This window comes from Heloderma suspectum, chromosome 6 (genome assembly GCF_057233095.1).
Source record: "Heloderma suspectum isolate Gila_16-S chromosome 6, 16-S_ref, whole genome shotgun sequence".
NCBI lineage: Eukaryota > Metazoa > Chordata > Lepidosauria > Squamata > Helodermatidae > Heloderma > Heloderma suspectum.
In genome coordinates this window covers 1,050,428-1,077,621 of record NC_139463.1, presented here as the reverse complement: position 1 = coordinate 1,077,621, position 27,194 = coordinate 1,050,428, and the positions used below count along the sequence as shown (strand labels likewise).

The 27,194-nt window shown below is 44.7% G+C and overlaps 1 protein-coding gene across 1 annotated transcript in view; it reads left to right on the top strand.

The window, feature by feature from the left end:
- DDX6 (DEAD-box helicase 6) overlaps positions 1–26,541 on the top strand; it is a 34,268-nt gene extending 7,727 nt beyond the window's left edge. Inside the window, exons 3-14 of the mRNA XM_084860527.1 lie at positions 7,010–7,073; positions 7,457–7,561; positions 8,480–8,609; positions 10,856–11,002; positions 11,160–11,254; positions 11,632–11,754; positions 11,917–12,045; positions 18,092–18,208; positions 18,681–18,744; positions 19,358–19,459; positions 20,626–20,808; positions 22,824–26,541. Of these exons, the coding sequence (XP_084716653.1) occupies positions 7,010–7,073; positions 7,457–7,561; positions 8,480–8,609; positions 10,856–11,002; positions 11,160–11,254; positions 11,632–11,754; positions 11,917–12,045; positions 18,092–18,208; positions 18,681–18,744; positions 19,358–19,459; positions 20,626–20,801 (1,252 nt within the window). The 3' untranslated portion in view covers positions 20,802–20,808; positions 22,824–26,541. The remainder of the gene's footprint in view (positions 1–7,009; positions 7,074–7,456; positions 7,562–8,479; positions 8,610–10,855; positions 11,003–11,159; positions 11,255–11,631; positions 11,755–11,916; positions 12,046–18,091; positions 18,209–18,680; positions 18,745–19,357; positions 19,460–20,625; positions 20,809–22,823) is intronic.
- Positions 26,542–27,194: the final 653 nt, after the last annotated feature.

Genomic DNA, 27,194 nt, shown 5'->3' with positions numbered 1-27,194 from the left:
CAGAGTCCCACTGGTGTGGAAGGGTGTGTTACAAGGAAAATAATATAAATATAATTCATATATATATATATATATATGAAGGAGCTCCCTCAAGAACCCAGGACCCATGTCTTACAGGGCTTTAAAGGTAAGAACCAACAGCTTGAATGTAACCCAGAAGCAAGTACATTGGCTACTGGCAGAACTCTTTTCAGAATTGATGTTTTATGTTCCTCATAGCACCAGCAGTTAGTCTGGCTGCTGCATCTGTGAGCAACTGAAGTTTCCAAGCAGACTACAAAGACAACTGTGAGGCTCCCAGACCTACACAACAGTGGAAAAGTCACTTGTTTCCATTGACTTATTAGCAGAAGCTGGTGAAATACGCTCCTCATTGCACCCTCCACCTGAGAGTCTAGGAGCAATAAAACTCTTTCAGGGGAAGTGTGACCCCATCCAGAGCAGATGGCTCTGTCACTTCTCCATGTCTTGTATAATATACTATGAGCAACTCTGTCTTGTTTGTGCTAAGTTTCAACTTATTCACCTTCATCCAGCCCTTAATCAACTGCCGGCAGTCATTCATATGAATATAACAGTCATACTAGAGAAGGCCAAAGGCCTAGTAGCTCTAGTGTTGTGTTTCCACAGTGGCGAACCTGCCTATAGGTCTTAATTCGGTGGTCTGAGTTGGAATTTGCATCTTTGCAACCCAGTGGATCAGGGGGTAAAGCATGACTATTGTAAACAACCACAGACTCAAAGTTTTAACTGAAATGAATCAGTTGTTTTTTTAATACACAGTGCCAGAAACTAATATTTTCATAATAACTGTATTTTTAGAAAATATGATAAATGGTTGGTGAAGGTCATAAGCGGTGAACAAACTAACAAAACAATACAAATGGTTTAGGAATAGCGTAAAGATGGTATTGAAATGTCATTGACAAAGCAATCTGAATAGTAATCCTAGGCCCACATCTCCCTTCACCCCATGCCATAAGTTTCCTGGTTAAACTATTCCACTGTGATTGGCAAAATTCCTATCTACCAATCACAGATCCTTTCATCTCCATCAGAGCCAGAACCATAGAAAGAGAAAAAGCAAGGGAGAGGGAATGGGGAGATAATAGAAGTGTAACGAGGTGAAGAGTGTAGCTGCCTTTCCCCTAAAAGTGTTCCTGAATCTCTTTAATATTGATCAGAGGTGGGATCCTGTCATATACTTGAAGAACTGTGTTAATTTGGTAGTGAAACGTGAAGCGAAATCATTTACATGTTCGCTCACATACCTTTCTAGGGGAGATGTCACAGTGCTTCTTTCATTGTCTTTCAATTGCTTCGTAAGCACATTCCACATCAGCATCATCTTTCAAAGCAGCCCAATCATTTCATCGTCTGCAGTGCTGCCTGTTGCTGCTCTTCTGGCATCTTTGTACCTACTAAGATACTATCAGTCCAGATGCCAAGGTCACACATTGGCTGTTACAGAGATTCCAGAAAAGCTTGCACAGAAGTGAATCTCCGTGGTTGTCATCTAGCTTAGTCCTTAATGGATGCTCTAGAGCTTGCAGAATCCAGTAGTTATTTGAGTCTAACAGGGCTGGGTTAACGACAGGGAGCCCACAGACATGGCACAAATGCAATAGCACCTTCTTTGTCTTCCCTAGCAACTGGTATTCAGAGACATACTGCATCTGATACAGGAGGTAATATATTTGTTTATTAAACACATTCCTGTAGTGCCTTTCTGCTGAGGCACTCAAGGCGGTTAACAATTTTTAAATACAGAAACTAGCAAATATTGCCAAAACCCTCCAAACACCAGGAAACGGTTGATAAAAACCAATGATTTTTTTTTTTAAAAAATTAATGGATTATTTAAAACTTAAGTCTGATTTTTTAACGTAAATCGGATTTCAAAATTTTCTTAAAACAATTAGTAAAAAGCCTAGATCAAAGATATCATGAATAATAATTATACAACTTCTGTTCTTTGAATATGTTAATAGCAGTTAATGGAGATGGGAGATAACTTGATTGGTCCTGTTCTGCAGTGCAGGTGGTGTGCAGAAGCAGAAGCTCTCGTGCTCTCAAGGCCTTGTCTCTAAGTGCAAAGACAGAGAAGGTCCATGAATAGAAAATTTGGGGAGATGGAGTAAATCTGGACATGGAGGAGGAGTCTGGATGTAAACACAGGGGGTAGGGTAGGGGAATAGAAAGTGAAACCAAAAGTGACCAGAACGTATTCCTGCAGTCCTGATTCCTGAGGAAACTTCCGCTACATGTATCCTCCATTGTGCACCTACCTTCTAATGGAACCTACATCTCTGAATATATACTGGGGGTTATATTAAGCAATAATGTACTTCTACTAAAAAATGATGATTACACAGAATCCTTTTCAGTAGTGATTTAAACTGATTTAAATAATTGAGTCCTTCAGAGAAGCAATGTAAGTCATGATTTAAATCAATTTGATTTAAATAAAATCAACCCAGCCAGAAAATAGTTGACTCAAGCCAGTTGGAGGCCTCTTTAGGAGCTGATGGAACAAGCTTTTGGGCCTGGGCTACCTCAATTCTCTCTTTCCTCAGGACACACAGATCTTAGCCCCAGGAAGGTGAGGGAGGGGATGCCCCCAACAATCCTCAGGCTGTTGATGCCGGTGCTAATGACATGAGTTTCGCAGCCTGGGTTTCCTCACTTCTATCTAGCCATCATAATTCGTAGCCATTGATGGTCTTATCCTCTACTATCCTCTATGACTTTGCCTAATCCCCTTTTAAAGCCATCCAAGTTGGTAGCTATCACTACATCTTGTAGTAAATTCCATAGTTTGACTATGTGCTGTGTGAAGCAGTACCTCCTTTTATTTCTTCTGGATCTCAGCCTTCAGTTTCATTCAGATTCTAGTATTAAGAGATACTTCTTAACACCATGCATAATTTTTTTCAGCTCTTACGTTGGTTTTATTTGTCGGTAGTAAAACCTTGAACATGGCTCAGTAATTAATAGGCATCCAGTGCAGTTCTTTCAGCACAGGTGTAATATGTGCACTGCCGGATGCCCCTCTTAGTGCCTTGGCTGCTGCATTCTGCACTAGCTGCAGCTTCTGTACCAGTCTTACGGGTAGCCCTACATAAAGTGCATTACAGTAGTCGAAGTTGCCATGGCCAAGCTATGTTTCGCCTTCTCTTTCTAAGCTAAAAAGCCCCAAACGTAACCCTTTCCTCATAGGGAAGTTGCTTCAGCCCCTTGATCATTTTGGCTACCTTTTTCTGTACCTTTTCCAACTCTACAGTATCCTTTTTCAGTAGGATCGATCAGAACTATACACAATATTCCACATGTGGTTGCACCATAGATTTATATAAAGGAATTACGATATTGGTAGTTTTATTTCCAGTTCCTTTCCTAATGATCCCCAGCATGGAATTTGCCTCTTTTATCCATCGGTCACTGCCAGCTCAAAACCCATCCGTGAATATGTGGTTAAGATTTTTTTGCCCCAGTGTGCATCCCTTTGCACTTGCTTACTGTGAATTGTATTTGCTATTTTAATGCCTATTCTCACAATTTGCAGAGATCCTTTTGGAGCTCTTTCCTTTCTTGCTTTGTTTTAACCACCCTCAATAATTAGATGTTGTCAGAAACCTGGCCACCTCACTGTTCACCCCTAATTTCAGATAATTTATGAATGAATGTGGTTATTTTAATTGTTTTTAGTTTTAAATTGTTTCAATTCTTTCTATGTTTTTAATGCTTGCTATAAGATACCTTGACCCCTTTTTTAGAGAAAGGTGTCTACTAAATTTAATACATAAAATTAAATGAAGTTTAAGAGTTCCAGTTTGGATACAGATCCTTGTGGGACTCCACTGTTTACATCTTTCACAGGAACATAGGAAACTGCCTTATACTGACCCAGTTTGTATGATCAAAATAGCTCACCATAGTGGATTTAAACCATTGTGGGCTATGGCGCTTACTGGGCAAGATTTGAATATTCACCACCCAGCCACAGTATGTCATGTTGTGCAAACCCAGGTGGTGGGGGGTTGTGCAAGGGTTAAACAATCCTCAAATAATCCTGGAGCAAGCCATGGGTTATGCAAAGGTTGTTTAACTACGGTGGGCTGTTCAGTTGTGCAGATCACTCCACTGAGTCAGACCATTGGTTGATCTAGCCCTGTATTGTTGACAGGGCTGGCAGTGGCTCTCCAGGAGTTTTTCCACCTGGAGATGCCGGGGATTGAACCTGGGACCTTATTCACACAAAGCTCTTCCACTGAGCTATGGCCCAATTCTTCCATTGTCAAAACTGTCTATTTATATTCTTTGTTCTTTAACCAGTTACCAATACATGAGAGGACCTCTCCTTTTATCCCATGACTGCTAAGTTTGCTCAGGTGTCCTTGGTGAGGGACTTTGCCCAAGTAAACAGTGCCTGCTAGTTCACCCCTATCCTCGTGCTTGTTGACACTCTAGAAGGTTAGTGAGGCAGGACTTGCCTTTGCAGAAACCATGTTGATACTTTTTCAGCAAGACTTGTGCTTCTGTATCCTTGGTAATAAGAATGCTTTCCACTAATTTACCTGGAACAGACATAATTTACTGAATACCACCGGATTCCTTTTTAAAAATTGGTGTTACATTGGCTGTTTTCCACTTCTCTGGCACAGGTGCTGATCTTGGGGATATGTTATGTATTTTTTATGGAAGTTCAGCAATTTCACAATATGAGTTCTTTAAGAACTCTCTCATGGATACCATCTGGAGCTGGTGACTTGGAGAGAACCACGCTGGCTATGAGGGGATGAAGAGCATGGTTTCTGGGAACCGAACGATTCTGTAGCCCTGTAGACAGTGTCTGGTGGCCATAGGATTGCTCTCTCCATCTCCTTTTAGTTCTCCTTGTTTGACTTCCATTTTCTGAACGAAGCTTTCTTTCCTCTTAACCATTTCCTTTACACTGCTTGTTAACCATAGTTTGTCATACCTTTCTGGCCTACGGTATACGTGCTAGCTGACCTTCTATTGGAGTAGCTTTTAGTAATCCCCAAGCATTTTAGAGAGATTTAACCTTCTTGACTTTTCCTTTCAAATTTCTTTTTATCAATCCCTTCATTTTTGAGAAGTTTCATTTTTTGAAATAAAATGTGACTGTGTTGGATTTCCTTGGCAATTTTCCGCTTGTATATAAACTAAATTTGATAGCGCTGTTGTCGCTGTTTCCAAACAACACTGGACATCTTGCACTAAGTCCTGGGCACCATTTACGATTAAGTCCAGGCTCGCCTACCCTTTGGTTGATTTCATGACCAACAGTTGTAGTGCACAATTAAGGTATCTAGAATTTTTATATCCTTTGTTGTGAGTGGAACACACATTTATCTATGTGTGGGTAATTGAAGTCCCCTGTTACAGCAACATTTTCTCCTTTGAATGCCTCCCTGACTTCATTCTTCATCTCAAGATCACCCTGAGCATTCTGGTCAGTGGGAGGATAGTATGTCCACTAAATTACTTTTGGGGCCTGGTATTGTCACCCATAGTGATTTTTTGGAGGCATCTGCCCCTTTCAAGGTTTCTGGTTTTTGACATGATGTCCTTTTTGATGTACAGAGTGACAGTATGCCCTTCCCTGTCTTTCCTGTAAAATTAGTATCCAAAGATTAGCATATCCTACTGTTTTTTCCCATTCTACCAGGTTTCTCTTATGCCCACTATATGTTCTCCTTTAAAACCAAGCACTCTGCAACTCCCCCAGGCCATTCAGTTTGCCATTCAGTCACACCTGGTTCACATTGGAAAATATGAACAGAGTTGGATGACATCTCCCAGTACTTTCATGTTGAGTGTGGTGGGACAAAATGGGTATTTGCAGGACCCTACAAAAGCTCCCACAGGGAAGAACAGTGCTCCAACTTCATCCCCTCTAATAGTCCAGCAGAAGACTGTAAAACAGTGCCTCTGTCTGCTGATCTGGACAGATACCCCGGTCGGTGGTCTCAAAAGCTGATATGTCCCTCGAGTGTCATCAGGGTCATGCTCCGCTTGTGTCTTCCTCGGTATAGTTTATCAGCCATGGGAATCAAGGCAATCTTAGTCCTGAACCCCATCTAGAAGCCTGATTGCAGTGGGCCAAGGATCAGTCTACATCATCTAGGAGTACCTAGACCTGCTCAGCCATAGCCTACTCAGCCACCTTGGCTAGAAATGGGAGTTGTATACTTGCCTAAAATTCCTTAATTCATGGAGATCCAGAGAGAACTTCTTTAATGATTATCTTACTAGAGCATCTTTCGTAATAGATAAAACACAGCCCTCCTGCAACGAGGAATGATTCAACAGGAAGGCAGTCGGCTTCTAGCTTTTTATAATTATGGATTGGATCAAGGGGCCAGCCCCATCCATGATGCTGCACTAGCATCTGACTGCATCTATTTAAATTAGGCTTTGGCTGATGTGATAGAAGAACTTGGTCTCCAAGGAGGAGACTGAAGTGGGAAGCTGTCACTGTGAGATCTTGTCCTGCAAAGTAGGCAAATTGAAATTACTGTTGTTGCTTGCCAGGCAGCACTCATTCTGGCCAGCTTCCCAAGGTGTGGAATTCGTAACTGCCCACTGCATGGTGTAAATGGATGGACCTCTTATGACATAGCTGTACCATAAATCTATCAGTTTCACCCTAGTTTAACTCATACCTTCACTGAACCACAGTTCCCAGGATTCTCATTAAACTGGGGTAAGACCAGTAGATTTGTGATATGTAGAGTATTCACTATTAGTTTCCTTGTCCCCTTCCCAGAACTACAACTCCCTGGAGAGAGGCAGTGGCTTAAACGAGTTTTAAGTCTTGGTGTAGATTCACTCATTTGAGGGAGTCAAGTTTCTTTTGTCATGTCCATTTCCGGGTTTGCAATACTCAGCCTTGAGTGAGACAGCGCATACTGCATGATGAAAAGAAGGCTAGAGTGGGAAAATGACACCCAGGAGCTGACATAACACTGCTTTCTCCCTGCAGACCTGGTGATGACTGGAAGAAGACTTTAAAACTCCCTCCAAAAGATCTGAGAATCAAAACTTCGGTAAGGAGTTCCTAAAGCTACAGAGGGTAGATATATTCAGAGTGTTTTGCTTGATGGGTTTTCAGTCTAAGTGAGGGTGGAAGTAGTGTAAATTATTTGGCAGAAGGTCTTCCATTTCCAGCTGGGTGAAAAGTTTCCAACTCTATTTTTCTAGTAATCACATTGGCCTAGTAGAATGGACTGAAAGATTTGTGCATGCAAATGCACAAATACTTTCATGCAGAAAGTATGGTTCACTTTATATCTTATTCCCCAAGACAAGCAGATGTATGGTCGTGGGGAAGCATGCCCTGCATACTGATCACCAGCTTGTGGGTTACACCTTGTAGTAAGATTGCCAGTGTGTGAGAGCGTAAGCTGACTGTCCTGTTTTACCTGTTCAGGATGTGACGTCCACAAAAGGAAATGAATTTGAAGATTACTGTCTGAAACGGGAGTTGCTGATGGGAATTTTTGAAATGGGCTGGGAAAAGCCATCTCCTATTCAGGTTGGTGCACAACTGCTAGCAGTTGTTGTTTTGACAAGAACTGAGGTGTAAGGTGCTTGCACAGTGAGTGGAAATTTAGATCATAGAGAACCACTCGAGCTGGATGGAGCACCCTGTGATGTGTTATAGAAGGATACTTAAGCATGCCCCTTTGCTTTCAGTGGTACTCTGGCTGCATCCAATAATCTAACTTGATGTTGCACTCTCATGGATAATTGAGGCTCCTCCCTCATCCATGTATGTACAGAGTTTAGGAAGAGGCAGTTGGGTAGGGTTAGTACAACATTTCCCCTGTCTAGAGCAGTTTTCTTCAGCGATCTGAAAACTTCTCATAGCTGAATAAATAGGAGGAAAACCATTGTTTTCTGCGTAGTGCAGTGGTCTCACTTTTTCCTGAAAATGTTGAAATATTCAGTGCTTCTCTGCACACCCAGCCCTTATCTCCAGAAAAACCAGCAGAGAGAAAGCCCTTACATGTCATGGCTGACTCCTGTTGCCTTTTCTGCGATGGTCTGTTGCTGAGGACAAGGCTTCTACGGCTTGGCTTTGGTCTTAAATCTAAAGAAACCTTGAAAGCTGGATACCATCCGGAAGAAATTGAAAGTGCCCATCTCTGCCCACCCTCCAGAATATCTAATGGCTAATTAGTTAATGTCTCAGTCATTTTACTGACGTGGGTGGGAGCTCTTCTGCAGCTTCTGATTACTGTTTTTGTCAGGGCCAGTTCATGATGGTTGTTTGGGTGGCAACCTGTTGCTACCATGGCTAATGAGTGAAAGATTGGGAGGGGGAGTGTGCTTGAGTGCATGAAGTGTTATTGGTACATTGCCTATTTTCTCCTCTCTTCTCCCCCGCCCCCAGCTTCAAGCAAGGCAAGTGTTGTGTTGTCTCATACTGATCCCTGCAGCTTCTTTTCAGGAGGAGAGCATTCCCATTGCTTTGTCTGGGAGGGATATCTTGGCTAGAGCTAAGAATGGAACCGGCAAGAGCGGCGCCTACCTCATTCCCTTACTTGAACGGCTTGACTTAAAGAAGGATAATATACAAGGTAATTTAAAGATGGCAACACAAGTAAGATCCATTAGGCCTAAGTCACAGTGTGCCTTTAATCTTCACCTGGGGCTGTGTTGTGTTGCATACCATCTCAACTCCCCACTCCATCGCTATCAGGAGAATGAAATTATTTGGAAATCTTTGTCAGGATTGATAATGTTCCTTTTGGCCCCACCTCTTCAGCAAGACCCCTTTCACCTTTAGCTACTCCTGTTTATTTTTATTTATTTATTACATTTTTATACCACCCAGTAGTCGAAGCACTCTGGGAGGTTTATGCAGGCTGTTCCTTTGATTTACTCAACACTTAAACAGGAAGAATATTTTTGAATGGAATGTTTAAATTGTGAACTTGCCCACCCCGTAAGGGGTAAGGGTTCTGGGATTGTGAAGCTGCTGCTGCTGAGAACGTCTCTGCATTATATTGATAACATACTTGAGGATAGACTTAATTGATCTTGGAAATCATGATGGGACATGACTGCATTTTTAAAAACACCATGCTTCCATTCTGTCTGCCTGGAACAGTCAATTAAGAAAATGATTGCTTTGCTTCATCAATCTTGTTTGTGTCCAGCATTCTTTGTCTAACAGCAACCATCCAAATACCTCTGCGTAGCTCATGTGCAAGGCATGAGGCTGATAGAAACCCACTGTTTGTCCTCTGTATCTGTTGCTCAGAGGTATATTGCCTTTGAACCAAGAACTTCCATTTAGTTAAATTTTCTTTTAAACCTCTGTGGCAATTAATTCCATAAGTTAATTGTGCAGTGTTTGAAGAACTATGAACCTGATGAGCAAACTAGCTCAAAGTGGGCTAGATGAAACAACGATCCGGTGGATCCACAGTTGGCTACAGAATCGGACTCCAAGAGTGCTTATCAATGGGATCTTCTTAAACTGGGAAGAAGTAATGAACGGGGTACCGCAGGGCTCAGTCCTGGGCCCAGTGCTCTTCCACATTTGTATTAATGACTTGAAGGAGAAGGTGCAAGGAATGCTGATCAAATTTGCAGATGACACAAAATTGGGTGGGATAGCTAATACTTTGGAAGACAGCAACAAAATTCAAAGTGATCTGGATAGACTGGAGTGCTGGGTAGAAAACAACAGAATGACATTCAGTAGGGATAAATGCCAAGTTCTGCACCTAGGAAAAAGAAACCAAATGCACAGTTACAAGATGGGGGAGACTTGGCTCAGCAACACTACAAGCGAGAAGGATTTTGGAATTGCCGATCACAAGCTGAATATGAGCCAACAATGTGATGTGGCTGCAAAAAGGGCCAGTGCTCTTTTGGGCTGCATTAATAGAAGCATAGCTTCCAAATCCCAGGAAGTACTAGTTCCCTTTTACTCAGCACTGGTTAGGCCTCATCTGGAGTACTGTGTCCAGTTCTGGGCACCGTACATTAAGAAGGATGCAGACAAGCTGGAGAGGGTTCAGAGGAGGGCAACAAAGATGATCAGGGCACTGGAAACAAAGCCCTATGAAGAGACTCTGCAAGAACTGGGTATGTTTAACCTTGAGAGGAGAAGACTGAGGGGAGATAGGATAGTACTCTTCAAGTCCTTGAAAGGTTGTCACAGAGAGGAAGGCCAGGATCTCTACTATAGAATCATAGAATAGTAGGGTTGGAAGGGGTCTACAAGGCCATTGAATCCAACCCCCGGCTCAGTGCAGGAATCCAAGTCAGAGCATCCCTGAGAGATGGCTGTCCAGCCTCATCTTGAATGCCGCCTGTGTGGGGGAGCCCACCACCTCCCTAGGTAATTGGTTCCATTGTTGTATTGCTCTAACAGTCAGGAAGTTTCTCTTGATGTTCAGCCGGAATCTGGCTTCCTGTAACTTGAGCCCATGATTCCGTGTCCTGCATTCTGGGATGATAGAGAAGAGATCCTGGCCTTCTTCTCTGTGACAACCTTTCAAGTACTTGAAGAGCTACTTCTATGATTCTATGAACTACTTCCTTTTCTGCCCTGAACTCCACTGATTGCTGAGTTCTGGCTTTGTATATGTTTTAGAAAGAGAAGTTTGTATCTACTCCCTTCATACAATTTATAATTTAACAGTTGTTTTATATTCACTGAATGTCTGTGTAGGCTGGTGAGAATGGGGTTTCTGAATGTCTCAGGTTTAGCTCTTAAAGGACACAAATTATTTGCAAACAGGTCTTTGGGAGCTCCCTAGGAGCATGAGGATAGAGTGGCCTGACTATTCTCCTCCTTTTCCTCTTGCAGCAATGGTGATTGTTCCCACGCGAGAACTTGCCCTGCAGGTCAGTCAGATCTGTATCCAGGTCAGCAAACACATGGGAGGGGCCAAAGTGATGGCAACCACAGGAGGCACCAACCTGCGTGATGACATAATGAGGCTTGATGATACAGGTAGGATGATTTGGAGTGGTGTTAAGCTGTGCTCTGAAGCCCTGACTCTTGAATGAAAGGTTCAGATGGGGCTTTGACTCTTCTACTCTTCTGTGCTCGGTTTCAGACTCCCATAATTCAAATAGCATCTCATCTCTGTGGTCTTCTCTTTTTGCAGTGCATGTGGTTATAGCTACGCCAGGGAGGATTCTGGATCTCATCAAGAAAGGAGTAGCAAAGGTGGACCATGTCCAGATGATAGTACTAGATGAGGTAATATCAGCATTGCTTAAATCACTGTTCTTTGCAAGTTAAAGCAGCAGCACTTGGCTTCTAAATTGGATATCATCCTGCTTTTTTGAAATCACATCAATATCATGATAGCTTGTACGGGGAAGATTCCTCCCTCTCTCCAAAGGGGTGGGGCTGTGTCACTTGAAGAGTAACCTCTCTGGAAAATGCAGGTCGAGTTCATTCTGGCTGAGAACTGGGAAACTAATATTGCCCTAGAAGGAATGTTTTAATACTGAATTTGGGACTCAGGCTTGGAACCTATTGTTAAGTGTCCAGTAGAGGTACCCAGTGTTGGAGCAAGCTTTCAGATGTTTCATGAGCACTTTAATGTTAAATTGGTCCACTTCTCTTTCCAGGCAGACAAGTTGCTGTCCCAAGATTTTGTTCAAATAATGGAGGACATTATTCTCACGCTACCTAAAAACAGGCAGATCTTGCTGTACTCAGCCACTTTCCCTCTAAGTGTACAGAAATTTATGGTGAGTGCAGTGTGGGTGAAATTGGTGGGTCTGGGCTGTGTTGGACTTGCTCCAGCAATTTTGATAAATCCTACATCCATAAATGAGCAAAAGGATGAATCATGCTTGCTACCAGGCTGTAATCTGCATGTTTCCCTAATTGTCAGAATGCTTCTGTTTCAGAATTCCCACTTGCAGAAACCATATGAGATTAACTTGATGGAGGAGCTGACACTGAAGGGAGTTACCCAGTACTATGCTTATGTAACTGAGCGCCAGAAAGTGCACTGTCTCAACACACTCTTCTCCAGGGTAAGCAGTGAAATCTGGCTCCCACTTCATTCCCCCCAAAGTGTGTTTTGTGCATGGGATCAAAGAGGCTAAGCCACATTCCTAAACAGTAAACTAAATAAAGGCCTCTTTCCTCTAGAGAAAAAAGGCCAGAAGAGTTCTGGAGACACTGCTGAGGAAGATGGCTTACTGTGTAGCAGCTGTATTCCGCCACCTGTGCAGTCTTAGCTGCTATTCCCGCAGTTCTGGAGCTGTTGCATGTGCCTGCCTTTTCTCTGTGTGCCCTCCCCCGGCCACAACAATCTTCCCAGTGGTATAAGAGCTGCTTTCACAATACGGCTAGAACCCTGACTCAGAAATATGCCATTTTAGGCAGATGCATCTATTTGCATGCTTCGTGTCCTGGAGAGTTAAGAAGCTGTGTTTCCTGCCCTGGTGAGGTGCAAAGGGACTGTGCTGAATTGAAGCAGCATCACCTGACTTATCTTGTAGCTGTGCTCTCCACTTGAAAGAGGGCGAGTATTTTACCATAACCATGGGAGCTGCTTAGAAACTTCCTCATCTGAGTTCAAAATTGAGGATGATCCCAAGTACCAAACAGATTCCCCGGTTTTCAAGGGAGCTAGGGGCAATGAAATGAGTGGAACAGTGACTATTTATTTATTTTATTTATTTACAATATTTATATACCACTCCATATCTAGAACAGATTTCAGAGCGGTGAACACAAAAAATAAAACAGCAAAAGAACAAAAAGATTAAAACACCACATTAAAATTATATTTGTTTACAAAACATAATGCCAATAAAAACCGCAACTGGTCAATTAAAGAATGCCTCCTGGAACAGTGCTGTTTTCAGGAGTCACCAGAAACAACAGTGCTGGTGCCTGCCTGACCTCCAGGGGCAGGGAATTCCAAAGAAAGGGGGCCACCACACTGAAGGCTCTTCTGGTGGACTCCAGTCGGGCCATAGATCCGTGTGGAACCACTGTGAGCGAGCCCTCCAGCGACCAGGCAGGTTGGTAAGGGAGAAGCTGCTCTCTCAGGTATCCTGGTCCCAAGTTGTTTAGGGCTTTGTACACTAGTACTAAAACCTTAAACCTGGCCTCGCAGCAAATAAGCAGCCAATGGAGTTCTCGCAGCAAAGGAGTTGCATGATGGAAATGGGCAGCTCCTGACAACAGCCGAGCTACTGCATTCTGCACTAGCTCCAGCTTCTGGAGCAGCCTTAAGGGCAGCCCCACGTAGAGCGCATTGCTATAATCCAGTCTTGAGGTTACTAGCACCTGTACCACTGTGGCCAAGCTATCCCTGTCCAAGAGAAGCCGTAGTTGGTGAACCAGCCGAAGCTGGTAAAAGACACTCCAAGCCACCATGGCCACTTGGGCTTTCATTCCAGTGACAATGATGGATCCAGGAGTACCCCCAAACTATGGACCTGATTTTTCAGAGGGAGCGCAACCCCATCCAGAACAGGCAATGAGCCTATCTCCTGGACTTGGGAACCACTCACCCACAGGGCTTTCGTCTTGCCAGGATTCAGTTTCAGTTTATTGGCCCTCATCCAGCTCATTATTGAGTTCAGGCACTGGCAAAGCTTCTCCTGATTCAGATGTCATAGGGAAATAATGCTGTGTGTCATCAGCATACTAATGGCACTTGGCTCCACATCCCCTAATGACCACTCCCAGTTGCTTCATATAGATATTAAATAACATTGGGGACAAGATGGTACTCTGTGGAAACCCATAGCTCAGTTGCCAAGGGCTTGAGGAATGGTCATCCAATGTTACTCTCTGAAGTCAGCCCCACAGGTAGGACCGGAACCACTGTAACGGTGCCTCCGGTACCCATCCCATGGAGTCGATCCAGGAGGATACCATGGTCAATGGTATCTAAAGCCAATGAAAGATTGAGCAGAATTAACAGGGTTGCACTCCCCCTTCCCTCACTTGATGAAGGTCATCCATCAGGGCGCCCAAGGCTGATTCAGTTCCGTAACCAGGACGAAACTCAGATTGAAATGGGTCTAGATAATCAGTATCCTCCAAGAGTGCCTGCAGTTGTTCTGCCACTACCCTCTCCAGAACCTTCCCTAAAAAGAAGTATTTGCAACTGGGCGGTAGTTGTCTAATGCCATTGGGTCCAGAGTGGGCTTCTTCAGGAGTGGTCACACTACTGCCTCCTTAAGAACAGCAGGGGCCACCCCTTTCCAAAGGGAAGCATTGACCACACCCTGGACCCACCCTGTCATACCCGCTTGACTAGCTTTTATTAGCCAGGAAGGGCAAGGATCGAGAGGGTATGTGGCTTGTCACATTGCTGCAAGCACCCTGTCCACATCATCAGGCCACAACAACTGAAAGCGATCCCACAAAATCGGGCAGATGGTGGTGTCAGCCACCTCAACTGGAACTGCACTAACAACAACATCAAGTTTGCTGTGGAGACAAGCAGTTTTGTCCTCAAAGTGCAATGCAAAAAGGTCACAGCAGGTCCTTCAGGGAACCAGGGCCGCATTCAGCAGGGAGAGCGTTAGTCCCTAGACCACCCAAAAGACCTCTGCTGGACGGCTACTTTAGGATGCAATGGAGGCAGCAAAGTAAGTCTCCTTAGCTGCCTGCACCGCCACACAATAGGCACGATTATGTGCTCTAGAGCGTGCGCAGTCATCTTTACTTCGAGACTTGTGCCATTTGTGCTCTAGCTGACATCCAACCTGTTTCATTGCCCATAGCTCCCCAGTATACCAGGGAGCAGAACGGGTTCCACAGCACTGGAGAGGGCACTCAGGTGCAATCGAGGCGATGGCCCTCCACATCTCACTGTTCCACAGTGAGGCTAGGGCCTCAGCTGGATCACCAGCTTTCTCCACTGGGAAATCCCCAGGAGCATTCAGAAATCCATCAGATTCCAACAGTCTCCTAGGGCGGACAATCCTAATGGATCCCCCACCCCTGCAGGAGGGAAGTAACGCTATGAGTTCAAATCTCACTAGGAAATGATCTGACCATGACAATGGTGTTACTTGACCCCCACCCCAAATTTTCAGATTAGTCATCTCACAGCGTAAACCAAATCAAGGGTATGCCCTGCTTCATGTGTTGGGCCGATGACAAACAGAGTCTCATGGTTGTCATGGAGGCCATGAAGTCCTGAGCTGGAACTCCAGAGACAGCCTCCGCATGGAAGTTGAAGTCACCCAGAACTACCGTCCTGGGTTCCTCCAACACCACACTTGAGACCAGCTCGGTCAGGGAGGCTGCTGGGCAGAAGGGTGGACGGTACAGCAGCATCCCCTATCTGTCTCTATGGCCCAGCACCAGCTGCAGCCCCTGAAGGCCTGCTCCAAGGTGCAGTGGTTTCCTGGTGGAAGTTTTATGAACCACGGCAAATCCTACCCCCCACCCCCTGGCCCTCTAACCTATGTTGGTGCTGCACCGAGTATCCAGGTGAGCAGAGCTGAGTTAGGTCAACTGACTCAAGTGGCATGGGTAGAAAACTTAGTGAACCCAACTGAACAGAGGCTGAAGTGCATTTGAAAGCATACTTGGTAGTGGTGATGGTGGCAAAGAAATTGTTCTTTTTGGTCACGGTTGCATTTGTACAGAGTTGCCCAATGGAGCTTTGTTGGGTGGTCAAAGGCCTGTTACAATCCAGCTCACAAAAAGAAAGTGTGTGCCACTTAATAGCCTGTTGTGTGTGCAATCTGGACGACACTTTGAAGATAAAATAACTTCTATCCATGCCAACTTGGATGCCATAGTTGATACAAGCCCAGTGGATGTAACTTTAACCTCTGCTTGTTCAGTTATAAGGGAGACTTCTCAATTAGTGCAGCCTAAGGATGTGGACAGGGGGTGGAGTGGAGGACTGGCTGAGTGGGTAAGGGTAGTGGTGAATGCCGCTTTACAATAATGTATGGTACCATAATGTCAAAAAGAAGTGATGGTGAGACCCCTGGGGTTTTTTTTTGTTTTGTTTTTTTTAAACCTTTCCCGGAACTGCAGCATATTGGATAACTTCTGGATAGTCTCCAGATCCATTCTTGGGCAAGGTGCTGGATTGTGTGGTAGCTCCAGAGGTTTCTGGATCAGTCAATTATCTAGATCAATTTTAATCTGGCTTTGGTTCCTTTGGTGGGTGATCTATGCTGGAAACTGGACTCGGGGAGTGTATCCCTGTTGGTTCTGCTGGACCTCTCAGCAGTTTTCAGTATCATCAACCATGGTATCCTTCTGGGATGTCTGGGATGGGACTTGGAGGCACTGTTTTACAGTACCTCCAGACCTCCTTGGAGGGGCCATTTAAGAATTTATTTATTTATTTCATTTCTATAGCGCCCAATAGCCGAAGCTCTTCTTCGAAGCCGAAGAAGGTGGTGCTGGGGAGTTCTCAGGGTTCCATCTTGTCCCCATCAGGTTCCGTCTATGCTGTTTAATATATTCATATTAAATAGCATAATCTGAGAGAGCTTGTCTGAAGTTGTATGGCACCCAACTCTATCTCTCCTTTCCATCTATATTCAAGGAAACTATTCTAGTTTTTATAAAGTGGTGTCTGATGATGGTAATAGCCTAGATGAGGGTGAACAAATGGAAGCTTAATCCAGACAAAAGAGAGGTGCTCCTGGTTAGTTGAAAGGCAGATAAGGGAATAGGGATTCAACCTGTGCGGGATGGGCTTAGGTTCCCCTTGAAGTTGCAGGTTTGCAATTTGAGTGTGTTTAATCTGTATTCTATTGTTCGCTGCCTTGAGCGCCATTCTTGATGGAAAGGCAGCATATAAATGCATACATGCATACGTACATACATACATACAATAAATACTGTGAGGGGAATGTTTGTGCATTTGACAGTATATACTTGTCAACACACCTGAACATTTAACCAGAAACTATAAATGAGATGCTTGTCTAACATTTCTGTGTGTTAAGAATATAAGAAGAGCCCTGCTGGATCAGACTAAGGGTCCATCTAATCCAGCATTCTGTTCACACAGCGGCCAACCAGCTCCCCACAGAAAACCCACAAGCAGGACATGAGTGCAACAGCACCCTCCTGCCTATGTTCCCCACCAACTGATATACATAGGCTTACTGTCTCTGATACTGGACGTAGTATAGAGCCATCAGGACCAGTAGCCATTGATAGCCTTTTCCTTCAGGACTTCATCTAACTCCCTTTTAAAGCGCCATCCAAATTGGTGACCATCACTGCATCTTGTGGTAGCAAATTCCATAGTTTGACTATGTGCTGTGTGAAGAAGTAGCTCCTGTTATCAGTCCTGAATCTCTCACCAATCAGCCTCATGGGATGACCCCTTTAGGTTCTAGTATTATGAGGAAGGGAGAAAAATGGCTTCCTCTCCACTTTGTCCACACTGTACTTTATTTTATACACCTCTATCGTGTATCCTCGCCATTTTTCCAAGCTAAACAATCCCAGTAACCTTCCTTCATAAGGGAGTTGCTCCAGCCTCTTGATCATTTTAGTTGCCCTGTTCTGCACTTTTCCCAGCTCTACAATATCATTTTTTAGGTGCAGTGAGCAGAACTGTACACAATATTCTAAGTGTGGCCACACCATAGTCTTATATAAGGAAAGTCTGATACTGGCAGTTTTATTTTCAACTTCTTTCCTAATTATGCCTAACATGGAGTTTGCCTTTTTCACTGCAGCCACACACAAGGTCAACATTTTAATTGAACTGTCCACCACAACCCCAAGATCTCTTCCTTGGTTAGTCACTGCTATCTCAGATTCCATCAGGTTATACTTGAAGCTGGGATTTTTTGCCCCAACATGCATCACTTTATATTGGCTTACATTGAGCTGCATTTGCCATTTGGATGCCCATTCTCCCAGTGTGGAGATATCCTTTTGAAGCTCCTCACAATCCCTTTTGGTTTTAACCACCCTAAATAATTTGGTGTCGTTGGCAAACTTGGCCACTTCACTTCTCACTCCTAAGTCCAGTTGTGTGCTTAGGCTTTTCTTAAAGATCAGTTATCTTGGAATTTACAGGCAGTGACCAGTGTAACCCTCTTTTGTATTTGTATTTAGCTCCAAATTAATCAATCGATCATCTTCTGCAACTCCTCCCAACGGGTTGAACTGCTAGCTAAGAAAATCTCCCAGCTGGGATACTCGTGCTTCTACATTCATGCAAAGATGAGACAGGTCAGTATGAAGTTCAGAGCAGTTAACAAGCACCTGTAGGATTTTAATGTAATTTTGTAGCTGGTAGTAGGTGAGGAGAGGAGAGGAGAGGTCCTCCTCAAATGTTCCTCACTTGGCTGCTTTTTGGAACTATCTTCATTCCTTTACCACTACTTAAACAGCATTTTTGAAGGAAGAGCTTTCATCACCGACCCTCTTTATGTTCCTAAACCCAATGGAGTCAGCTTTGTACCAGCATACTGGGGGGATGCTGTAGAGATGGCTTATTTTAGTTCAGACAGAAGTGGAGAGGTCCTAATGTGAAGGCCGAAGAGGCAAACTGGTTGTGTGAGTGGCACAAAAAGTGGCAGTCCAGACATTCCATGTTTAGCAGAGCACATTTTCCTCCAGGAAGTGGTGCTGTGTGGCTAGAGGTCTGTGGACAAGGCTACTTGCTGTTTCCACTGGTGAATCTCCCATTGTTTCTTGCCAGGAGCACCGCAATAGAGTGTTCCACGATTTCCGGAATGGTTTATGTCGCAATCTTGTTTGCACTGGTAAGTGTCCTTTTGTCTTCTCTGTCTCATGTACTGTCTGAAGCCTTGCACGTTAGTGACCACGCAGTTTCAAAGAGAAGGTAGACTTCAGATATTTCCCTGTGCTTTGACTTCCATTTTGGAAATCCATTATGACATCTTTGTAACTGGATCTTGTGAAAATGTGACAATGCAAGCAGGATGGGATTAATATGAGTCAGTGTAAGAATGAAGAGGGATGGCCTCCATCAGTTTCTTTTTGGCTTAGTGATCAGTCCTGAGGAGCATTCACAATCGAATGTGACAACTGTGTGAGTAGACAAGAACCAGGTTGCCCAGGTTTCTAGATTTTCCAGGTGAGATAGCTGAAAGGTGGGAGACTTGGGGATATGAGATGTTTGTGTAACTCACCATGATTGTCTGGATGGCCGTGAAGGGTCCTTGAGAATCTGCAGTTGAAACTCTTGCAACTCTTAACATATCTGTAACCTGAATACTTGAGGCTAAAGACAAAACAAAATACAAAATGAGCCATGTCTTATTGTTTGGCAATCTGTCCTGCCACTTTTGGGTTGAGGAGGACCCTGCTTGCTGCATTAGTCAAGTTGTCTAAACTGGGATGCTTGTCTTTCAGATCTGTTTACCCGAGGTATTGATATCCAAGCTGTGAATGTTGTGATAAACTTTGATTTTCCAAAGCTGGCAGAGACATATCTCCACCGTATTGGCAGATCAGGTGAGGAACTTGTAGCTTAACTGGATTGGTGGTGGCTGCCAGCTGAGTATCGCTCCTTGGTGCAAATGGCTAAATCATTTGATATGAGGTGGGGATCCTGGGCAGGCAGTAGCCAGCCTTTACTGTGTCCCTCGTGTTGCAGCCATGGACAAACTAAGGATTTCACTAGTGTAGCAACTATCCTCTGCTGAGCCCTGCTCCAGTAGCAAGCAGTCTGTGAGCAATAGTGCTCTGAACCAGTGCTGGAAGAGCTAAACAGAACCCTTAGTGAGCTCCCATCATCCATGCTTTTATAAACTTCTGGCTCTTGACTTGGGGCTGTTCTTGAAAACTGTCCAGGAGCTTCTGCTGGTGTAATCGCAGCTTACCTTTATGAGGAGTGGGTTGGCAAAAAAATATTTTCTGTAGCAACTGTGCTGGCTGCCAGTTTGATTCTAAGCTCAGTTCAGTGCACTAGCGAAGCCCTATTCAGCCTGGGTTCTGCATGCCTTTATGGGTTGCCATCCTTCCCTCTCCCTGTGGTACCACTCACTCAGGGTTGGTGCTTTTCCAGGAATGGATGGAGGCAAGATTGGGGCATGTCCAGGAGTCACCTCAGGCCCATGGAGCAGGGCTCCCTGTAGGGATCACAAGAAGAGCACTGCAGCTGGATCAGACCAAAAAGGCCCCTCTAGTCCAGCATTTTTTTCAGGCAGTGGTCAGCCAGATGCCCATGGGAAGCCCACAAGCTGGACATCAGTGGTTGACTAGTAATACAAGGTTTTCAGGGGACTTCCCTAATATTTCTTGCTTTGTTTTATGATATGTATAAGCTGCTTTTGGACTGAAGGAAAGCTGTGCATAAATATTCTTGGTTTTATGACAGATCCAATTGTGAGGGCTTTTTTTCAACAACTTTGTGTTGCACCCCTCCCCACAGGGGAATAGTAAAATGCCACATTTTTGTTCTGAAGTTGAAAATACCACAATAAATGGGGATGTGAAACTTGAAAATGCAGCTGGTGGGGGTGGGGAGTGGGGATTGCTGGTAGCACCTGCACCTCACGCATGGCCTTCAGCAGCCTTCAGCACTGCTACCACGCCAGCCACGGGTGACCCATGTGGGGCAAGCTTTGAGCTTGCTGAGAGTCTTCTCACCTTACGCCAGCCAGTTTCTCTCCTTTAAGGTCGATTTGGCCACCTTGGCCTAGCCATCAACTTGATCACCTATGATGATCGATTCAACCTGAAAAGTATTGAAGAGCAGCTGGGTACAGAAATCAAGCCCATCCCCAGTAACATTGACAAGAGCCTGTATGTGGCAGAATACCACAGTGAGCCCGTAGAGGACGAGAAGCCGTAATCACTGCGTATGTATCTGACTTTGCATGCAGACGTGGGAGCTGGGGGAAGAATTGGGCTGAATGAGGTCATCCTTCAGTCATTTCAGGGGAAGCCGCTTTGCCCAGCAAGGCTTGATGCTGCTCACTGAACTGTGTCTCATGCATGCCACTCTTTGAACAGTGCTAATGGGCAGGTGAAGGGTAGTGCTGCCTCTCTTTGCACTTTGCACTCATTAGCTGCTGATGTTAGATTTGCAAGGTCAGATAAGAGTGTATAACTTGGTCACAAGACACCCCATGACTTCTTAGGGATTTTGAACTCGGAGGCGGGGCAACAGGGGCAAGTTGCCTGCTTGGCTGTTGGTGTGCATGTTCCCAAGAGCCTTGGGCAAATTTGCCGTATCCCTTAACCCATCATGCCATAAAGAACTCCTTGGCCAAACGGTGGTTAGAATTTCGTTCTCACTTTTCAGTCTGCATTCGTGATCGTGGGGCAGCCAGTAAAAATAAGAGAGAGATCATGCAAGTGAATGAGGCTGATGTCATGAGGCAGGCATAGCATTGAATTGTTTTTGCAAGCTTTTACTGGGGGAAGTAATTCAGTGGAGTGGATCTTCCATATCATTCAAGCTTCTTGATTAACAGATAGCAGAAATAAGGATTTGTTGCATCTGGACTAAATGGGGTTTTGGTTTTAATTCAAGCAGTTGCTCATAAGAGAATTAATACTACTCTATGGCTTACATACAGTTGTGCTCTCTGGAAAATTTACTAGTTCTCTTTCAACCATTATAAATATAAGGAGTCCTGTGTATAGTTTAAAAAAATATCCACCAAAAACACCACTAAGAAGCATGACACTTGAAATAAAAATGTGAATGAAAGTCAGTGTTTGCTGACAAGGATTTATTTAAAAGGAGGAGCAAATGAAGCAATAGAACAGGAACACTTCAGTCAGATATACAATTAAAGGGAAGTTTTTAAACAAAACAAATAGGAGATGGAATCCAATAAATCAGTTTGCCACTAGTAAACTACTAGACCGGGTTCGCATGATCACTGTAGCCCACCGTGGCTTATGTAAGCCACGGTGGGTTGTAGTGAGTGCCAGCCCGCCTTTTGAATATTCAAGGTGGGCGGGTGTCATGTGAACCCAGTGAGGGTGGCTTATGCAAGGGTTAAACAATCCTCACATTACCATAAAACAGCCCATGGGTTCCGCAGGAGTTGTTTAACTCTTGCATAAGCCACCCTCTGGCTTTGCATGACACAATAAGCCACGGTGACTGCCTGTCGTGGCTTGAATATTCAGACTGGCTGCCGGCATGTGCCGCAACCCAACATTGCTTAAATAACTCACACTGGGCTGCTGCGATCGTGCCAACGGGCCCTTTGAGTCTCTTGGGCCTGTCGATGGCTCCATAGCCCTGGACTGGACTGCAGCTCTTGGTGGAAGGCCCGTTGCTTGCTCTTTCTGCAGAGGTGCTGCTCTGTGAAGGCCTGGGTGTAAAGCAGGTTTTTCCCAAGGACTGTTTTTGCTTTTTTTCTGAAAAATTGAACAGTTTTGAATTATGAAATGTTTTCTTTTAGAATTTAAGACAAGGTGTTTTGTATATTGTTACCTTGCTTTTACTCCCCTCAAATTGATTTCTAAAAACTATGTAATAAGAATACTTTTATAGAAAGACTAGAGATGTAAAATGTCTGGAAATAATGAAGCCATGAGGGAAAATGTTTTTTAAATCCTTTCTGTAAGATTCCTGGCATAGTTATTTCTTCCATTCCTTATTAAAATTACTGATTTAAAGTGTCTTTTAATGATAGACATTTGCGGATGCTTCTAGTCATGCTCCACTTCCTCAAATTAGTTGTGGCTGTAGCTCCTTGAAATGCACTGTTATGGATGAGATGGGGAGAGTCATGCATTTGGGGGCTCAATTACAGAGCTCATAGTGGCTGCAGCAAAGTTGAGATATTCCATCAGCCAGTGGCTTTTTAATGCCATTTACTTGATACTAATGAGAGTGTTTCTTCCTTTCTAGGCTTTGCTTAAACACACAAGCTAAAGCCCTTTGATCTGGACATGTGATACATCATTTCTTTGGGGATGCCCTTCTCTTTGTGAGTTTTTCCATCTTTTTGTTTTGGAACTAATGAAGATTAAAGAGCTGAGTTTTTTTCCCTTTTCTCTCTCTCTTTTTTTTTTTTTTTAAATCTGGCTGTGAGGATGAAAGCAGAAGATAAGAAGGAAATACCTTTGCTTTTCCCACTTGTTTGCACTGTGTGCTGACTGAACATTAGTTGCACTAACTGCTGGTTTTAATTTCTTTCTTTGTGGTGGAGAAGAAGAACTCTGAAAAGAGAAGACTCCCAAACTCAAGCTTGACTGCGATTTCAGATTCACCCACAGCCACCTGACTGAGTGCATTTCAACTTCCCCCTGGCTCCTCATCTGTCTTTTAAGCTAAAGAGCTTGTTACTTATTTGTGCAAAGTGCCTTATGCTATGAGACCATTCAGAATATCACCTTTCAGATACAGCCCAAGGAGTCATTTTGGTTCAGGTCAAAGTCTCTCTCCCCACCTCCACTCCCTTCCTCTCCCTCACACAAGCTGGGCCGGGAGGTGACACTTGTCGGTAATACTTTTTTGTTTAACTTTTTTTCTTTTTTAATAGAGGAGTTGAGATGCAGTTGCAGTTCACCCACTCTGTAAATACGTGTATTTAAACAAAATAACCTGGACCATCTGGGTTGATTTGAGTGCAACTTTGGCACTCCAGGAGGAAAGAACCACTTGCCACCCACCTGCAGCAGGAACCATCCGAAAAACCCTTGTGCTCTCACAGAACACTACAGACTGGTTTCCGTGAGTCTCCGTTGGTGGTCACAGCACTTGCTTGGCAGACTTGTCTCAGAGCCGTGGCAATCTTTCCTCTCTGAAGTGTGTTCCACAGAAAATTTGATGTGTATACTTGTATAAACTCTGTAAATATGTGTTTTTCTGTTATGGGTTCATATATAACTTCCTTTTTTCTTTTTTCCTTGTTTTCAATGAAGTTTGCTGGGGTTACAGGGATTATAGATAGATCTTGACAGCAGCTAAAGGTGAGGGGGGCTCAGTTTTCTGCAACACTGCTCCATGCCAAGCGCTACAACTTCAGACCTCTTGGAAGGTCAGGCTTGCTATACTTGGAAGAGATCTAGGTGTGGGGCAGAAGTGTAGTGAGCCCTTTTGAGGCGCTATTGGATTTCCCCCTCCAAAACTCCAGGAAGGGAGCATATGCATTGCGGGGGGCAAAGACCTTGCTCACCTTGGGCAAGGCAGAACAGGTCATACCACATGTGGATTTGGAACTACAAAGAGCAAATGCCATTGGCTAATTCTGGAGTTCTCATGCACTGGGTTGCCTCCTGCAACTTCGTTGTGACTTTGTCTGACGTCTGTCTGCCTAGAGACTCTGGAGCAGGTAAGGGCAAGCCCCCTGCCCAAGCTGTTTGCTCTCCTTTGCTGCAGGTATTCTGCTTGCCTTGTACATGGCAGGGAAGTGCTTTAGGTCCAAGTAGTGTTGCTTTAAATTGTGCCCCTCCCAATATGCTTGATGTTTGGCCTGATCTGCAGGCAAAAGGAGTGAGACAACTCGGCCTGTAAACTTCTTAAGAATTCCCTTCCAGCCTGACCAGCAACAGGCTGCCAGGAGGCACCAGGACAGGCACAGTCTCTCTTTGTCCAGACACCGCATCTTCAGAAAGGGCACTTGCAATACCATTCTGCTTTCAGAGCTGAGTTACCCTAATTTCTCTCTGCATTGGAAATGGAAAATGACAACTTCGCCCAGCCCGCTCCTCAGAGATCTGTGCTAGAAACAGTTGCCTCCTGACAGCCCTTTCAAGTGAAAATGTTTTGTTCAAGTAACTCCACAGTAACGTAGCAGAAGCTGCACTAAAGTACAGCTCCACTGCTGGGGACTTTACTGAGGCTGCATCAGACTGGCAAGTACTCTGTGTGTGTGTGTGTGTGTGTGTGTGTGTCCGTCCGCTGGGGGCGGGGTGGGGGCGGCTTTCTGGGTGGGAAATTCTGACCAAAAGCAAAATCTTGCTCTTCTGCTGCAGCCAAGTTTTGTCTTCCCAACAGAGGAGAGAAGGGGTCATTTTAGTGCAAAGGTGACAAGTGTGCAGAAATACAGAGTCTTGTGAGAGCGTGCACTGGATGTGGTACCATGAGTTGAGGTGGCAGCTGTGCCCCATGCCATGCTCATCTAGTCACTCTTGAAGCACAGCATTTTTAAATGGAAAGTATTACTTAAAATGTAGCCGCCTAGCTGAGGAGCGGCATTTGCCTAGATTTTTGAGCACCATTTTGGGGTGGCTTTTGTTGGGTCAGAAAGCCACCTGACATTGGTTAGTAGCATTCTCTCTCCAGAGCAAAGAGGGATTTGTAAATGGAAAGATGCTCCAAATGATGACTAGGCAAACCCTGGTCCGTTTTTTCCCCTCCTGTATCAGAAAACAAACACTGAGGATTTTGGATTCTTGTTCATAACGGTAAATTGCCAGCAGTATTTCCATTGATGCAGCTGTTTCTCTTGAGATCCAAAGAGAATAAACACTGAGGTGTCTTGTGCTGGCTTTGTCCCCTGTTGTGTGTCAAGATGACCCCATCTATAGGAATAAACCCCTCCAAGCTGGAGGCAAAGCCAGACTTAAGTTAGATATCTCAGTGTGCTCTTCCCAGAATGTGCTGTACTCACCAGAGATTGCCCTGGGGGGGCGGGGGGTGGGGGGGAGGTATTTTGCTTTTTTAATTCCTCTAGAATGAGATGGGAGCATCTTTCCTTTGCCCTCTGTCTTTGTGTCTGTTGTTGTTGGGGCTGGATGACATCGTGGAAACATGATACAAAGGCAGAGGTGTTGGCATCAGACATCTCATTCGAATGTTCTTTATTTTAGGGGTGGGCTGACCTGCACAGGGCTTGCTGAATCCTGCCAGCTAGGGCAGCGCCATTGTCTGCCAGAATCCATGCCTCGGCGCGCAGCTGTTTCCAGCAGCAGGCTGACCCGTGCTGCTGGTGCCGAGCATGCCGCTGGCTTGGGCAGTCTGAACACTGATTCTGGAGCACAGTCCCCATTTCTACCCTGGCAGAACATGGGAGAGTTTATCCCAACTGGGGGCCTATCAGGCTTGCTGTGACGCTTCTTTTCATCCTCTGGTGCTAGGAAGATGAGGGTATAGAAGGCCATGATCTGCCTCTGCTGTGCAAGCCCTCCTCCCTTCTTGTAGCATTCGAGAGTCCTGTGCAGGTGATTTGGGATGCGGGGGTGGGTGGGGTGGGATATACTAAGATACAGCTTTGCTGTATTTTAACCAGGAATTGTGAGGTGGGGGTAGGGGTATCTGGAAAAAATGATTAGTCAAAATTCCCTTTATTGAAACAAACTGGAAGATTTAGAAGGGGCATCTTTTTTGTGTTCGGTTCAAGCAACATTATATTTCATTGGTCCTCAGTCCAGGCCATGTTCACTGTGAACAATGGGGACTAGAATTTGGAAAAAGAGGGTGGGGTGGGAGGGAAAACAGACTTTTTTTTTAAACTGGTAACTGGCAGATGTCCAGCAGAGCTCAGTTTTTGGTTCAGTGTGTATCTATGTACACAGTATGTAATGGAAGGCTGACCATATTGATGTCAGAGGGCAGAAGTGATGAATGATAAAATCCTGACTTGCTTTTTAAGAGAAAATTAGCTCAATAAAAGCTCACTGGGACTTGAGCCTGTTCAGTTTTTTTTCTCTCTGGTGTGGTTGCTTCGGGGTGGGGTGGGGCATTAAGAGTATTTCCACGAGGGTGTGATTTAGTGACGTGTTTGCAGGAGCTTTGCAGCAAAGACAGGTTCTTTTTCTTTCTGCTCCCCACCCCTTGTTGTGCGAGGCCTTGGAAGAACCCATTCCTGCTTCTGGGCTGGAGCTGCCCGATTAGTCAGGCTTGGCTGTGTTGAACACCCCCTGCCAGGCAACTCAGCCCAGGAAGCAGGGCAAAGGAGAAGAGAGCTCAGTCAGCAGAAATGGCCCACCCTCAAGTACCACACTTGGGGAGCTGTACTGAGGTGAGGTGCTGCCTTCCGTGATGGTCAGTGTCCCTCGTAGAGGAAGGACCAGCACCCACCTTAGGAGGGCAAGAAGAAAAGCTGCTTCTGGGATAGTTTTGCCTTTAAATCTCCTCCCCACCCCGACTGCAGATTCTTAACTTGCATACATAAATCAGTGGAGCAAAGAAAGGATGTTATGGCTGCTCTTAATTTAGTTGATCACGCGCAGGACTAGATTCTGCCGTTGCACATGAGGACATCACATCGTTCTAGTGCTGGGAGCCATTCCCCAGCCCCTCCCACATCCATGACCCAGCCTGTGGCACAGCCTA